This window comes from Onychomys torridus, chromosome 21 (assembly GCF_903995425.1).
Source record: "Onychomys torridus chromosome 21, mOncTor1.1, whole genome shotgun sequence".
NCBI classification, from domain to species: Eukaryota; Metazoa; Chordata; class Mammalia; order Rodentia; family Cricetidae; genus Onychomys; species Onychomys torridus.
In genome coordinates, this window is record NC_050463.1 from 19811631 (window position 1) to 19827098 (window position 15468).

Sequence of the window (15468 nt, forward strand, 5' to 3'; positions counted from 1 at the left end):
GATAGCCCTGGCAGTTACTAACTGGTTCCTCTGCGGGACAATGTGCTGCTTTTTGTGTGTGTTAGTTAAATGGAGAGATGTGTATGGGCAAATAAACTGATGTTTCCTTCTGTGATTGTTTTAATAGGTCTGTCCATTCTGGGTTGACTTGTCTCCCTTTACTTATTGGTTCCCTGCAGTTCTTTATGTATTCTGGTTACCATTTGTGACTTGTATTTTTGTCTTGAATTGAAAATATTTTATTATTAAAAGTTTCAATGTATTAAACCCCTGTTACCCCATTACTCAGCGTCAGCTGTGCTCAGCATTTTGCCTGTCTTAGTTCCATTTCTTACTTCCCTGGAGCTTGTAAACACCATGTCGTTTTTCCTAGAAATGCCTTTGGTGTACATGACTAAAGAAATTGAAGAAGAAATGCCACTGTGTTATTACCACATCTAACAAAGTTAATTCCTCAGTATGCGAACTTCCCCTACTGGTTTACAAGGCCCTCTGTATTTGATTTTCTGGAGCCGGGAACCAGGCAGCTTCTGCACATTGCAATGAGTACTTTCGCTCATTTCTTTGAATGTGTTAGTCTTGAAAGCCTCTTGCTTTATAACACTTTATATTCTTCTTCTGCTGTTGGCTTATTAGTAGAAGTTGGCTGTTTTCCTATGCAGTATCCAAAATTCTGAGTGCTCTTGCAATATTGTTTAGCTTGTTCTGTTGGTCCTCCATATTTCTACGAAAATGGCATTAGAAGTATGAACTTGGTTACATTTAGATTAACTTTTCCCTTTTTTATTTTATTGGGTTTTTTTGTTTGTTTGTTTGTTTTTTGAGACAGGACTTTTCTTGGTAGCTCTGGCTGTCCTGGAACTTGCTTTGTAGACTATGTAGGCTGGCCTCTAACTCACAGAGATCTGCTTTCCTCTGCTCTCTGCGTGCTAGGATTAAAGGCGTGCGTCATCACTGCCTAGCTTAGATTAACTTTCCTTTAGGTAGAATATGTTATAGGTGATGATATGGGTGATTTCTTTGTGTGTGTGTGTGTGTGTGTGTGTGTGTGTGTGTGTGTGTGTGTGTGTGTTTTCTCATCCTCCTTCATCATCTTTTTTTTTTTTTTTTTTTTTTTTTTGAGAAAGCTCTTAACTATGTAGCCCTGGTTGGTCTGGAACTCCCTATGTATTATAGACCAGGTTGGCCTCAAATTCATAGCAGTCCTCCTACCTCAGTCTTCCAATTTCTAGGATTGCAGGTATGTACCAGCATCATTGCTATTTTTTAAATTAGTTGTCTAAGTATTAATTTATTGTCCTAGAAAATGCCAGGAGCTAGGAATCAGCAATTTTGTGCCCATACCCTGAGCTCCTGTGAACACAGGGTAATAAAAGAGAGACTAATGCTTGTGCCTGCTGTGGGTTCTTTACAGAAGAGGAACTAGGGATTGAACATGTCTGTCCTTTGTCCAGAGGGATGCTCTGTGCCTTCCAGGGTGCTGTGTATGTGGCCATCCTGGGATGGAGTCCATAGGAGAGGACAGTTGCTGCTTCACTGTGCAGAGTATGTGGCCATGGGAAGACTTCTAGACCCTGTCTCAATGGCCTCCATCTATCTACTGCTTTCTTTTAGTGGTGGTGGGTTTTAAGACAGGATTTCATGAACTCTAAACTGGCCTTGGACTTCCTATGTAGCCAACGATTGCCTTGAAATTCTTACTTTTCTACCTCCACTTCCTGAGTGCTGGGATTACAGGCATGTGCCAATATATGCAGTTTCGTGTGGTGCTGGGTATCAAACCCAAGGCTTCAAGCATACTGAGCCAGACCCTCAGCCCCAGCCCTTATTTCCGGATTAATATTGAAGACTAGATGGAAAGGCAGTATAGAAAACCACAGAACCTTGGGTCTGCCAGCCTGTGGTGCTGATTAGATATCAGGTGCTAGGGGCTACAGCTAATATTAATACTGAAGGTTTCATCCATTTCATTGACAGCAATTTAATTTAATTTAATGATGTATTAGACAAAATGCATGAATTTAGTCGTAGTTTGTCAGGGCTGACAACATGGAGACCTCATGGGAAAACTCCCCCAAAAGTCAAGATTGTTAAAAACTTTGTTTTCATTATTTTATATTTTTCTTTATGGCTGCTTTTAGGCCTTAGGTACAGTAGAATTTAATTTTGTATATATCAGTTTTTTTGGTTTTTTGTTTGTTTGTTTGTTTTGGTTTTTCAAGACAGGGTTTCTCTCTGTAGCTTTGTGCCTTTCCTGGATCTTGCTTTGTAGACCAGGCTGGCCTCGAACTCAAAGAAATCTGCCTGGCTCTGCCTCCCGAGTGCTGGTATTAAAGGCGTGCGCCACCACCGCCTGGCTTGGTTTGGTTTTTTGAGACAAGGTTTCTCTGTGTAGTTTTGGTGCCTGTCCTGGATCTCACTTTGTAGACCAGGCTGGCCCCGAACTCAGAGATCTGCCTGGCTCTGCCTCCCGAGTGCTGGAATTAAAGGAGTGCACTACTGCTGCCCAGCTAAGATTCAGTTTTAATGAATTACCTTATTCATTATTCATTATTGATTTGTTTACTTATTTGGTTCTCTGGAATTAGTTTTTGTTTGTGGAAGTGTCATGTGTAGCCCAGGCTGGCCCTGAATTTCCTGTGTAGCTAAGTAAGCTGTTCCAGTATGTCTTGCACCGTGACTGGATGAGTCCCCAGCTTTGTGCTTTCCTGGTGGTCTATGGTGTCTCATATACATTTTAGGATCTCTGCTCATCACTTACACACAGGACACAGAGTTTTTATTACAATTATAGTGCATATGTACAGTTTGGGCGTTTACTCTGTGTAATAGTAAATGTTTTAGCCTTGTGCAGAGTATGGCGCCATCCTCCTAGTTCAGGGACATCTTGTTAAAAATAAGATAGGATGGGCAAGATGCTCACTGGGTAAAGGCTCTTACTGCCAACCAAGCTAAAGACCTGAATTCAATCCCTGGGACCCGCATAGTGGAAGGAAATAAAGAGAGGAAGGGGAGGGAGAAAAAAAGAAAAAGAAAGGAGAACAAGCCCTGAATGCAAAAATGTATTTGAGATGAATCTAGATCATAGACGATCGTGTGAAAGGCCAAACCATAAAGCATTCAGAAAAAAAAAATGTTACTCTGAAGGAGGCAGAGATTTCTTAGGTTGTATAATACTTGAAAATGATAAATTACTGGACTTAATATTTAAAATTTTCTCATCTAAAGACACTATTAAGAAGTAAGCTGACTCAGGAAAAAATTGTCTAGGTTGTGTGTGTGAGACAAAGGAAAAACACAGTGTCTTTTTAAGATGGGTGAAAATACTTGACTAGGAGCCACACGATGGCTAAAGCATAGAAAGATTGCTCAGCATCATCAGCCATCAGGACGTGCAACACAAGATCACAGATGTCACAGTGTGACCAAAATGGAAAAACAAGGTAAAAGCCTTCCAGCAAGCCTGGAAATGGTGGAGACCCATCAAAACCTTGACTTTCTGATGTTGGAGTCTAGAGTCATGGAGCTGTTTGGGAAACTTTCCTAAATGGTAAGCAGATGTCATGTATTAGCCCAGAGAAATGACAAAATATGATCAAGAGAAACCTTGTTTGAGAATATCAGGATAGCAATTGTATTCAGAATACCCTCCACAAATGGAAGGTGCCAGTGCCTGCCAACAGAATGAATTACAGACTTCTGTATGCACATGGTGGAATTTTACTTAGCAGAAAAGGCCAGACTGCTGCTGCAGCCAGTATTGTGGACAAATCTCAGCAACTTTCTGCTAAGTTTCACAAAAATTAAAAAATGTACCACTGAATTTTTGTGAAAGTTTAAAATAGATGAAACTAAACTGTGGTAATAGAAATGAAATCAGTGGTCGCTTGGGGAGGCAGGAGCTGGCTGGGGAAGGAGCATTATGGGAAATCATGAGTCTTGACGGTGAGCTGACTGGCAAGACAAGATCTGAGCAATTTGTTGTCTGCATAATGCTTCAGTTGAGCAAACTGTGACATGAGTCTTCACTAACAGGAGCGTATGTCTAGAGTTGAAACAGTGAGCAGCTTGGGAGTATTTCTTTATTGTTAGGCCTTTTATTTAATCGCTTTAACAGACAGGCCTTTTTCTTAAATGCTTTACTAAGTTTGAGCTTTTGTCCTACTGTGTGTGCAGTCTGAGGAACTGTTTTCATCACCTTCTCTGAGTTCAAGAGTAGTTTTCTGTAGGTATGGGAAGGTGACCTTACAGGTGTCAGCTGGAGCAGTGCCTGTAGGAGCTCACTCACCAGGTTCTCACTCGTGGTCCCCCTCAGGGCGGTGGTCCGCAGTCATTTCTCGTGGTCCCTCTGCGGGCGGTGGTCCGCAGTCATTTCTCGTGGTCCCCCTCAGGGCGGTGGTCCGCAGTCATTTCTCGTGGTCCCTCTCCGGGCGGTGGTCCGCAGTCATTTCTCGTGGTCCCCCTCAGGGCGGTGGTCCGCAGTCATTTCTCGTGGTCCCTCTCCGGGCGGTGGTCCGCAGTCATTTCTCGTGGTCCCTCTCAGGGCGGTGGTCCGCAGTCATTTCTCGTGGTCCCTCTCCGGGCGGTGGTCCGCAGTCATTCCTCGTGGTCCCTCTGCGGGCGGTGGTCCGCAGTCATTATTTCTCCTTATCTCATCACACACATTTGGTAGTGTCTAGAGACATTGTCACTGTGACGATTCGAGAGAATGATGCTGTGCTACTGGCATCTACTGGGTAGAGACCACCCTGTAGCTCAGAGGACATCCCCCACCCCTGAAGAATTGGTTGGTCCGAAATCACATGGCACCAAGGCTGGGAAACCTTGTTCTAGGCCTCTCCTTATTACTGAAGTCAGTCTGTCAGCTGCTGACTGTACTCAGCTCAAATCAGTTGTGCAAACTTGGCGTGTTCACATTACATATCTCTTCCCTGACTTAAGTTAATATCAAATATTTGTAAGTATATGTCATCTTAATTATGGAGATAAGTCCATGCATCAGAAGCACTTCCAACTGTACGTCATTTGTGTTGACTATTAAATGTAAGATCTGGGCCGGGTGGTGGCAGCGCACGCCTTTAATCCCAGCACTCAGGAGGCAGGGGCAGGTGGATCTCTGTGAGTTCGAGGCCAGCCTGGTCTACAAAGCTAGTCCAGGACAGACTCCAAAGCTACAGAGAAACCCTGTCTCGGGGTGGGGGGGTGGGAGTGGAATCTGTAGGTTTTCATTAAGTAGCCAGATAAGACCTTTCTGTTTTTCTTTAAAAGGTAAGGTGAGGGCTTTCTTATCAAATCAGAGGATATCAAAGGTAACAATTTCTCTTTTATTTCTTCCTCAACAGAATGACAGGAAGAGAGTTTTTCTCACGCTTTCCAGAACTGTATCCATTTCTTCTCAAACAGTTGGAAACTGTAGCCAGTACAGTGGACAGGTAAGGCAAGAACATACTGGATGAAGTGTAGTCAGAATGCTCGGACAGGGTGGCTGATGCTTGTAATCCCAGCCCTCAGAAGATGGAGATAAGAGGATTGCCACCAGTTTAAAGCTAGCCTGGGCTACATAGGCAGACCTATTTGTTTCCTCAAGGAGACAAATCTTGGAAGAGGAGGAGCTGTGGAGAAGTGGTCCAGCAGTTAAGAACACTGTCTGATACTCCAAAGGACCTAGGCTCACTTCCCCATACCCACATGGTCTCACAGTGTCTGTAAATCCAGGTCAGGGGATCCAGTGCCTTCTTCTGGCCTCTGTAGGCAGCAGATACAGAGAGGTACACAGACATCCATGCAGCAAGCACCTGTACACGTAATATAAAATAATAAAATGAAAAACAAGCAAACACTGGAGTAGATGAAATGACTCAGTGGGTTAAGCCTAACACCCTGAGCTTGATTTCTAAGACCTACATTGTGGAAGCAGAGAATCAGCTCTTGAAGTTGTCTTCTGACTTTCCCAAGTGTGCTTTGACACATACACACATGGGGGTTGGGGGGAGGGATTTAAAATAAATTTTAAAAAGTTTTAGTAATAATAATTACATTATTTTCCCTTTTACTTTTCTCCCTCTAAACCCTCTCATGTACCTCCCCTTGCTCTCTTTCAAATTCCTGGCCAATTTTTTAAATTGTTGGTATGTGTGTATATGTGTGTGTGTTCCTGGATTCTTAAATATAACCTGCTCAGTCAAATGTTACTTGTATACATAGGTTTTCAGGGCAGACTGGTTGGTATTGATTACCAGTTGGTGTGTTCTTTCCCAGGAAGATATTCCTCCCACTCCCAGCTTTCCATAATTGCCTATATTTAGGAACTTCCCTCTTCCACATTAGCATGTCTGTTGGTGTCTTTAGTTATGTTTAGGCAGCCATGTTGGCAAGACTTCTTGGGTATAGCTTCTGATATGTCTAGAAGACACAGTCTTACAGCAAGTGTAAGTTTAAAACTGAAAAACAGAAACCCAAACACCAAGCAAGGTGAAGGAGCTCATGAGGCTCCACCTCTCCCTGCGGGTCTGTAAGTGGTGGTGCAGTCACTCACAAGTAACCTTCCTTCCTCCTGTGAGTAGCCCTTCACCCAGGCTTCTTTTATCAACTGTAATGGAAATCATAGGGGATCGCAGGGAGGAGGGCAGGAAAGAGGATCAGAAATCTCATAGCAGTTATCACCATGTATACTTCATGTGTCCTAGTACATAACGTTCTTTAAAGTTTTATTTTCATTTATGTGTCTGTCTGTATGTTGGTATGTACATGCACGTGAGAGCCCACCGAGGCTAGAAGAGGGCGTCAGATCACCTGGAGACATGGTTCAGTGGTTAAGAGCACTTGCTGCTCTTTCAGGACCCATGTTCCCAGCGCCCATGTCAAGGCAGATCACAAACGCCTTTCACTCCAGTCCCTGGGAATCTGATGCTCTCTTCTGGTCTTCATGGTTTTTATACACACACACACACACACACACACACACACACACACATATGCACATAGACATACACATATCTACATAGAGAGAGAGAGATACACATAAAATTTTTAAAAAATTTTTAGATTAAAAGAAATTTGTTTTTCCGTAAAGTGGAAAGCCGGTAAGCCTGAAGACTTATGTTCAATCACCACTACCCATATAAAAAGTTTGATGTGGTGGCATGTACACTTGTAATTCTAGTCCTGGTGATGTGCACATAAAAAGACCATAGGGTTTGCTAGTCAGCCACACTAACCTGTTGGGTAAACCCTAGGCCCTAGTGAGAGATCCTGTCTCGAAAAACAAGGTGGGATTGGCAAGATGGTTCAAGCCTGATGACCTGTCTGTGTGCTCCAGACCCACGTTACAGGTGGAAGGAGATTACCAACTCACAAGCTGTCCTCTGACTTCCATGTGTGCCTCCTCCCCATCACATGCACAACAATAATAAATACCCTTTTAATTTAAGTTTTAAAAGGGCTCAGGTAGTCAGTTACTGGAGACTGACATCCAAGGTTGACCCCTTGCCTTCGAGAGTGCGCACACACCCATAGCCCCACCCACCCACCCACCCATCCACCCACACACACACATGAATTATTTCTTCCTCTTATTTTCTAAGATCTTTGTTTAGATACTAAATTTATTTAATAGATTCTTACTATTTTGTATTACTGGCCTGTTACAGCTCACCACTGTAAAACAAAGCAGTTTGCTAATTAATCAGATCACTTGTGATCAGATGTGAGCCTGCCTGAGCAAAAATGACCAATGATTTTAGAAACATAAAGCAGCCATTTAAGAGGGCTTTGCGACTTCTCGGGCTGGAGAGAAATATTCTCATTTCTTCTCAGTCTTAATCTATAGCTGACAGACTTTTTACTACGGACATCCTAGAACGTACTTTTTTTCACGTCTTTGTACTGGTGTGAATGCATATGACTTGTCTGTAGTGGGAAGATGTAATTATTACCGATGACATTTACTTTTGTTGTGATACATTTTTTCTCTAATTGCTGGTTTGTGCGGGTAGGATTTTCTGGTCCTGGTGAGTAATGGCCTATTCATGCTTTCTCAAACCCATCAGACATGGCAAGCTTCACATTTCCTGCTCTGGACACACAGCCTGCTGGAGAAAGATTGGCTTTAGGAGAGGATATGTGCGGCAGCTTTGCTTGCCAGAGACCTCCTCACGAGTGCACATGAAAGTGAAGGGGAAAGTGGTAAACTGTGTTTGAGTGTACCTGACTTCTTCAGTCTGAAATCTTTGATGTATAATATCTTCTTTGCAGCGAGACGGGAGAGCCTGACCGCCACCCAAGCATGTTCCTCTTACTCTTGGTGCTGGAGAGACTCTACCCATCTCCGATGGATGGCACATCATCTGCACTCAGCTTGGCACCCTTTGTTCCTTTCATTATCAGGTAGTGTCATGGTGTAGGGAACTTGAGGGAAGTGCCTTATCTTGTTCTTATTTGGGGAATTATAATCAGCATATTGTCTTAGGAAGCCGTTGTGTGAAACCGGGCCAGTAAAGCTTTCCACCATGCTCCTGCCTGGTCTCTAGTGCTTCAGAGGAAGGTGCTTATGCTGGTGGGTGTGGTGGCTCATTAGAACCTGCTGTCTTGGTAGGTTTCCCTTGGAGACCTGCTAATGGGTGTGTGGTGTTGATAGGAGATAGCTCTTTTGAAAACACTGCCTATGGTTCACATTGTACTCTACTGGGCCAGCCAGCACATGTGTGTGGAACAGGCGTGATCCTAGCGTATGTTCCCCGTACTGTGGTTTAAAAGACTTATCACAACATCTATCTGCTCTTGACTCTGGAGGAGTCAGATCATCCAGGACCTGGCATGCCTGTGGCAGTGCTCCATAGCCCGTGGTCCCACTTACCTTCTCTTTCTAACTTGGAGTGCTTAAGATCTCCAGGCATCGAGTGCCGTGTGGACACACCAACTACAGTTGTTCTTGCTACAGCTTTTTTGGAGGGCCCAAAGGCTCTGTCACCTCTTTGGAGATGTCTGTCACCGTCTGATCACTCTTATTTTGGATGAAGCACCTTAACATGCCAGCCTCCAAAAAGCATTTGTATTTTCTAGCTGTCATAGAAACATTTTTCGCCTTTCTCCTTAATTTCTTGTCTAGTTGGTGCCTTTAATGTATCTACTGAAAAATTGAAATGGACTTGGACAAAAACATGAAACTTGAGAGAGTGTGTTTATTGTTTGTGTGGTACTTTGGGCTCTGCTTCCTGGTCTCATGTAGCTGACTTACGCATTTCCATGTGAGAAACCATTAAACACAAGATTGTGACATGTGATTGCTCTGACCATTTGTTTGCCAGAGCCGGGGCTGTGGTTGTGTTATCTTTGATCACAGAGATGACTCACTCAGACGGGTTTCTGTTTCCTGATACACAGTTACTGACTGCCTCATTCAGCATTTGGTGATTCATTTTAGAAATTTGGGTGGTAAATTTTACTTTCAAGAGCCTTAACAGTATTCTCTTTCATGAACACTTGCAGGAGGGAGGTGGGGGCTAAGTGGTGTTTTCAGAAAGTCAACACAAGGGGAAAAGTACAAGCAGAGAATCACAGAGTACATTAAAACCAAGATATGCCATGGACCCTCATTGTCTGGGTTGAGAACATTTGCTTTGCAGAGGCTTTTATAAACTTTCTGTGGTCTGCTGCTCCTAGAAGCAGGAAGTTGCTGCATTGAAAATATCCTTCCAAATGAACCTGTTTATATATCATCTGAGTATATACATGGTATTGAAAAATAGTCAAAGATTACATTAATATAGAAGATTTAAACATTATTCTGAAACCAGGTTGTTGGGAGCAGTGAAGTCCTTAGTGTGTTGTTAATGTGCATGTGGCCACGTCAGTGACCCCAGTACCTCAGACCCATGGGAATGGCAAAACCTTTCCCTGGGTGAAGCTTAGAGGTATGACAAAGCCTTTTCACCCTTGTGGCGATGGTGATAGTGTCTGCAGGAAATGTTCACAGCTGCTCCCCACGACCCACATTGTGAGCCCAAATTCACGGCCTAAAGACTGCTCCTTTACAAAGATTGCTCCTATCGAGGTTAGCTAAACCTGCCTCCTTTTTCAGTTGTGTATAATAACCCTGCCTTCTTGTTTATCTTATATAGTAACCCTGCATCCTTCTTCAGCTAGCTGTGTGCAACACTCTTATCTCGCTGTCCAAATATATATACGTATAACTATATAATAAACACACCAAGCTTCCAATGTTCTCTTACAGAGTCTACTGCCTGATCCTAGATTTTCTGTGTCTGTGTGTCTGTCTGTCCTTTCCTCATCCCCTCGTTGTACCTAGTTAGGGTTCTAGGACCCAAACTGTGCAAGGATGTGGCACCAGGTTAGAACTTAGTTTGGGTTAGTTTGCTTGGTTTGTTTGTGTTACTTGGCTTTTCAGTGTTGGGGATGAAACCCAGGGCCTTGTTCATGCTTGGTAGGCACGCTGCCATTGAGATGCATTCCAACCCTGTATGTTTAAAAATCTACCCAAAAGATCTGGAAAGATGGTCCATCAGGTAAGAACAATTATTATCATTGGGTCCCAGAATTCATTTGATGACTCACAACTGCCTGTAATTACAGTTCCAGGGAACCCAGCACCCTTTTTTGACCTCCACAGGCATTAGGCATGCACGTGATGCACACACATACATGCCAGCAGAGCACCCATACACATAAAATAAATAAATCTAAGGGATTTTTAAAGAGTCTGCCCAAGCTTGTTTCTCAGTCAGCATGAATCTTAGAAATTCCTAATTGGGATTTTCCATGTTCTGTGTGGGTACTGTTAGGACTGTTATACTGTCTTGGAACAGAAATACTCATATTAGCCCCAGCATCTTGTTTACAGTTTTTTAAGGTCTTGTGTATTTTTCTGTTCTCCATCCAGATACACAGCCCTTTCCCACATTAATGAGGTGCCTTTCATTTAAGACCATTCACCTTTCAGTTGCAATAGCACAGAATAATCATGTTTTAAAAGGAACTCCAAGTGGCTTTCTGAATGTAGCTCACCAGTGCCTACTTGTCTGGCCTTCTAGAGGCCAGAGGTCTTTTCTGAGGCCAAAAGGGGCCAGGAGTCTTTGAATTCCCTTTCACAGGTAAGTTCGAGCTTCCAGTGGAAAATTACAGGAAAACACATAGTACCATCCTAGAACCCTGACTGGAGAGGCCTGAACAGAGCAAAGGCCCAGACTGAGGAGACATGGTTCTGTGTGACTTCCCACTGTGACACTGGCTCTGAGCATTTATCATGCCCTGGACTCACATGTGTGCATAGTGCTAAAAACATGAGATCTCATGACCTCCCTAACCCGGAGAAATCTCCTCACTGCAGTTCACTGTTTGGAGAGCCCTTGTCAAATGTCCTTCTCCCTCTGCCCCAGACCCTGCAGCCCCCCCTTCTTTCAGCTTCATTTATTTTCAGTACTGAACTTCCCCAATCCATTTACTTGCTCCTCTCAGTTTTAAAGTGATACCCGCTGTCTTTCTTTCTCTGGCAAATACTGAGCACCAACGACAAAACCAATGTGTACCCATAGACATCATGCATAGAAACCTATGTGGAGGACATTTTACATTGAGATGTGAAATCATTGAGATGATCTAGTCAACAAGGAATAGGGAAACTTGTGTTTCGTGTATTTAAACATGTTTCGTGGAACCTTAGGACTGACTATACCAGTTTACCAAAGAGGAAGGTAGAAATAGAAAAACTGTGAGTTGGTCCTTTTAAGCCTGTGACCTTGGGAAATAATACTGACTCTGGTCTTGTTTCCCTTGAATATTACATAATGCAGATGATTATGTTGCACCTGCTTCTACAGGTTATAAAGCAAGGCAGTTTGTCTTCTGTGCTGGAGTACTGCGGGTCTTACGGAACTAGGAATGAGTTTCTATTTCACTTGAGATTCTGGTACCAGGAGCTGTCATTTAAGTCTGGGCATTACATTGCTGCTTTTGTTTTTTGGATTTGTTGTTGTTTGTGTTTGTTTTGAGATGTGCCAGTGTGCCAAGTTTATGCAGTGCTAGGAATTGAACTCAAGAATTAACTACATGCCATGCATCTGTACATTTTATTTGTACTTGCTCTGATTTCCCAGACTCCTTTTAGATAAGTAGAGACAAAAGAGGCAAGCAGAGTGGTCCCGGCATCGCCGGGTAGGAGTCCGTGCCGCTCCCTTTCCTGTGCACTGGGCTCCTGACCGCTCTCCTCCTTCACAGTGCAGAGCATCCTTCCTTGTCACCATCACTGTTCGATTATACTGTAATGCTCAGTGCTTGCTCCTCATCAGAAACAAATCTCCTAACATGCACAACAGCTAGCTATTGGCTTTGGTGTTTTGTGGCCCTTTCTTCTACCTAGTACAGATTTAGGCACCGAATAAAATTGAGAAAATGCAAAAATGAAACTAGCTTAGAGTCAAAACTTTGTGTGTGAGCAGATCTGTGCATTCTGAAGTATTCAAGGACTTCCAGCCCTGTATTATCGGAGCCACATGTTGTAGCCATGGTCATGGTTTATACAGAAAGGAGCCTCAGCCGGTCCCATGTTTTACCTGGCCTTTGAGGAGCCCTCTGTTCTATTAGGAGCTTTGACATTTGCTTATATTTTGATTCACCTCTCTGACTTTCTGTTTCCTTTTCAAACAAGTTTCAATCAAATTAAGCTCTTGGACTGAATGTTACCTTGGTCCTCTCTGGCCTCATGAGCCTTGACCTTCCTGGATTATGAACTCCTCCCTGGCTGCCATTAGAGGGGCCCTGTGAAAGTCTTGACTTTTAGTACCCTGCTGCAGGGGTTAGGGTCATAGGAGAGAAGCCTGAATGGATAAGGATAGAAGAAGAGGCAAGGCACTGTTTTTCTGTTGAAACTCTTACAGTTATAATGAAGCCAGACATGTAAGGTAAAGCACCCCCGGACTAATACAGCAAGAATAGAGAACCAGGTAGGAGAGCCTCAGGGTGATGGGGCTAAATGTCCTGCTTACAAAATAGCACTTCTGGGTTTATGTGTGAAGGAATTCCAGAGTTCATCGTCTGTAATAGGGGAAGAAGAGAAGAAGCTTTTATGGCTGGATGTGGTGGTGGTGCACACCTTTAATCCTAGCACCTGGGAGGCAGAGGAGAATCTTTTCGAATTTGAGGCCATCCTGGTCTATATACAGAGCTCTAGGACAGCCAGGACTACACAGAGAAATCCTGTCTTCAAAACAAACAAAACACAAAACAAATTGGTGTGTAATTACTATCCATATTTGATTTGTAGAGTAGCAGTGTGTCTTTCCAGCACATGTGTACAGTGTGGAGTGTGCACCACCTCAGACAGAACACTAAGACTCGTAAAGAGCAGGCTTTTTTTTTTTTTTTTTTTAAGCACTTGCTTTGACGTGTCTCTGCCAGTGAATGGGAAGGAAAACCCTGAAGCCAGATGAAGGTTGGGTACTAGGAAGTATGCACAGTGTTCTGTGAGTAAGAGCATGTCCCATGACTCAAATAATTGACCGACATGGGTTCAAATGTCAGCTCAGAATGTGCCAGCAATTTGGGGGCCATGGGGCATGGAAATCTTGTGCCAGTAGCCTTTAAAAGCAAGGAGAGTGGGTTGGGGATTTAGCTCAGTGGTAGAGTGCTTGCCTAGCAAGCGCAAGGCCCTGGGTTCAATCCTCAGCTAAAAAAAAAAAAAAAAAGAGCCCTAGCTGCTCTTCCCAAAAAGCAAGGAGAAGGCATATTTTTTCCCCCAGAGCTGAGGACCGAACCCAGGGCCTTGTGCTTGCTAGGCAAGTGCTCTACCACTTGCTAAATGAGCTAAATCCCCAACCGAGAAGGCATATTTTTATATTACCACATAGTTGTACTGATAGCAGTTGTTTCCGACTGGTTCTTAAGTGTAGCACTTAAGAGTATTCTAGGCTTCAGTTGCTGAGAACTAAGAAGGATCCCCCAAGAATAAGTCATATCTGAGTCACCTCAGTGTTTGGGTGACATTACCATGCTGGGTGGGTGTGCAGCTTTATTCAGTATCTGAATTACTTAAGTGAAAATAGACTCGATCGCAACTTTTATAAAATGAGTGTATAACATAGGCAAAGGAATAAAAAATGCAAAAATCTTCAGAAAGGAGAGTAGCAAACACAGACTCAGACCTACACCCTTTACCTCTGTGTGGCTAGGGAATGGAGGCAACTGAGGAGCCATGCACTCAGAGCTTTAATTTTATTTATGGTGTGTGTGTGTGTGTGTGTGTGTGTGTGTGTGTGTGTGTGTGTGTGTGTGTGTTTAATTCTTGGTACTGGGCAAAGGGTTAAATGTCTTATTCGTCTCCATACGCCTTTGTTGTTCTTTTTCTGTATGTCTGATATATTCCTTGGTTGAAAGTAGAAGCTGGCAAGTTGACTCAACAGGTCAAGGCCACCAAGCCAGGGCCCTCACAGTAAAAGGGGAAATCTGAGTCCTGCGAGCGGTCCTCTGAATTCGACACAATAAGGGCTTTTTAAATATATGTTCCAAATGGCTTTAGGAAACTGTATTGGTGGGTTGAGACTAGAGCTATGTACCACGTTAGGATTGAGGGTGTCTGCTTTCATATCGGAGAACCTGGGGCAGTGATGGCACCGATGCTGGGGAAAGCAGAGCTTGCTGTAGTCCTCCTGAACACCCTGGGTCCGCCTGTTTATTCTTCTGCTCTGGGATCTTCATTTTAGGAGGGTCAGTGATAGGCTAATATTTATCTGGGGCAGTGTCCACAATTTGGAGGAAGCGAGACATCTGGAAGCAGTTAGACCGGGGGAGACTGGGTAGAGGCAACATGGGAATGGCCTTCACATACTCGAGAGGCTGCCGTATGGGAAGGCATGTAATTTGTCATCTCCCTCCCAGAGGGGAAGTAGGAGAGAGTGCAGCCCTGAAGACAAGAAGAGTTTTGTGAAAGGCAGTGTTCTCCATCAAGCACGTGACTAGATTTCCTCGTACTGAGCTGCTCAGCAAAGAGAGTGCTTGAGGAAAACTGATTGATCAGATGGTGGATATGTTTCCCAAAGGGGCTCTGTGATGCATCTGAGGTTGGGTAGGATGACTGTCAAGGCATCTGTCTGTTTGGGATGTCTTATTTCAGGACACTGAATAGTTCAGGACAGTTCCCAAGGGGGCGGTGAGTCAAACGATGAGCCTTGTTCTAAATGTCTCACACCTATTTGTATACTTTATTGGTTCCCCAGTCTTACAAAGAAAAGAATGGGGGAGCCATTTTGGCATGACCCACAAAGTTGTGGTGGTCTATTCCTAAACGATGCCCTCCAGGAATTAATCCACTTAAATTTAGCTTCCAAGTAACTTCTGTAACTTTGTTCTGGATGGTTCTGAGAATACTCTTGGCCTGTGTGATGTTATGTCTGAAAAGCACTCCTTATTGATTTAATTATCTTTTTTTTTTTTTTTTTTTTTTGTGGTTGCTGTATTTTC

General features: G+C 43.5%; 1 protein-coding gene across 1 annotated transcript in view; it reads left to right on the top strand.

The window, feature by feature from the left end:
- Positions 1 to 15468, top strand: part of Thada (THADA armadillo repeat containing) — a 289455-nt gene that overhangs the window by 131453 nt on the left and 142534 nt on the right. The window contains 2 exon segments of the mRNA XM_036170461.1: positions 5343 to 5432; positions 8254 to 8385. Of these exon segments, the coding sequence (XP_036026354.1) occupies positions 5343 to 5432; positions 8254 to 8385 (222 nt within the window).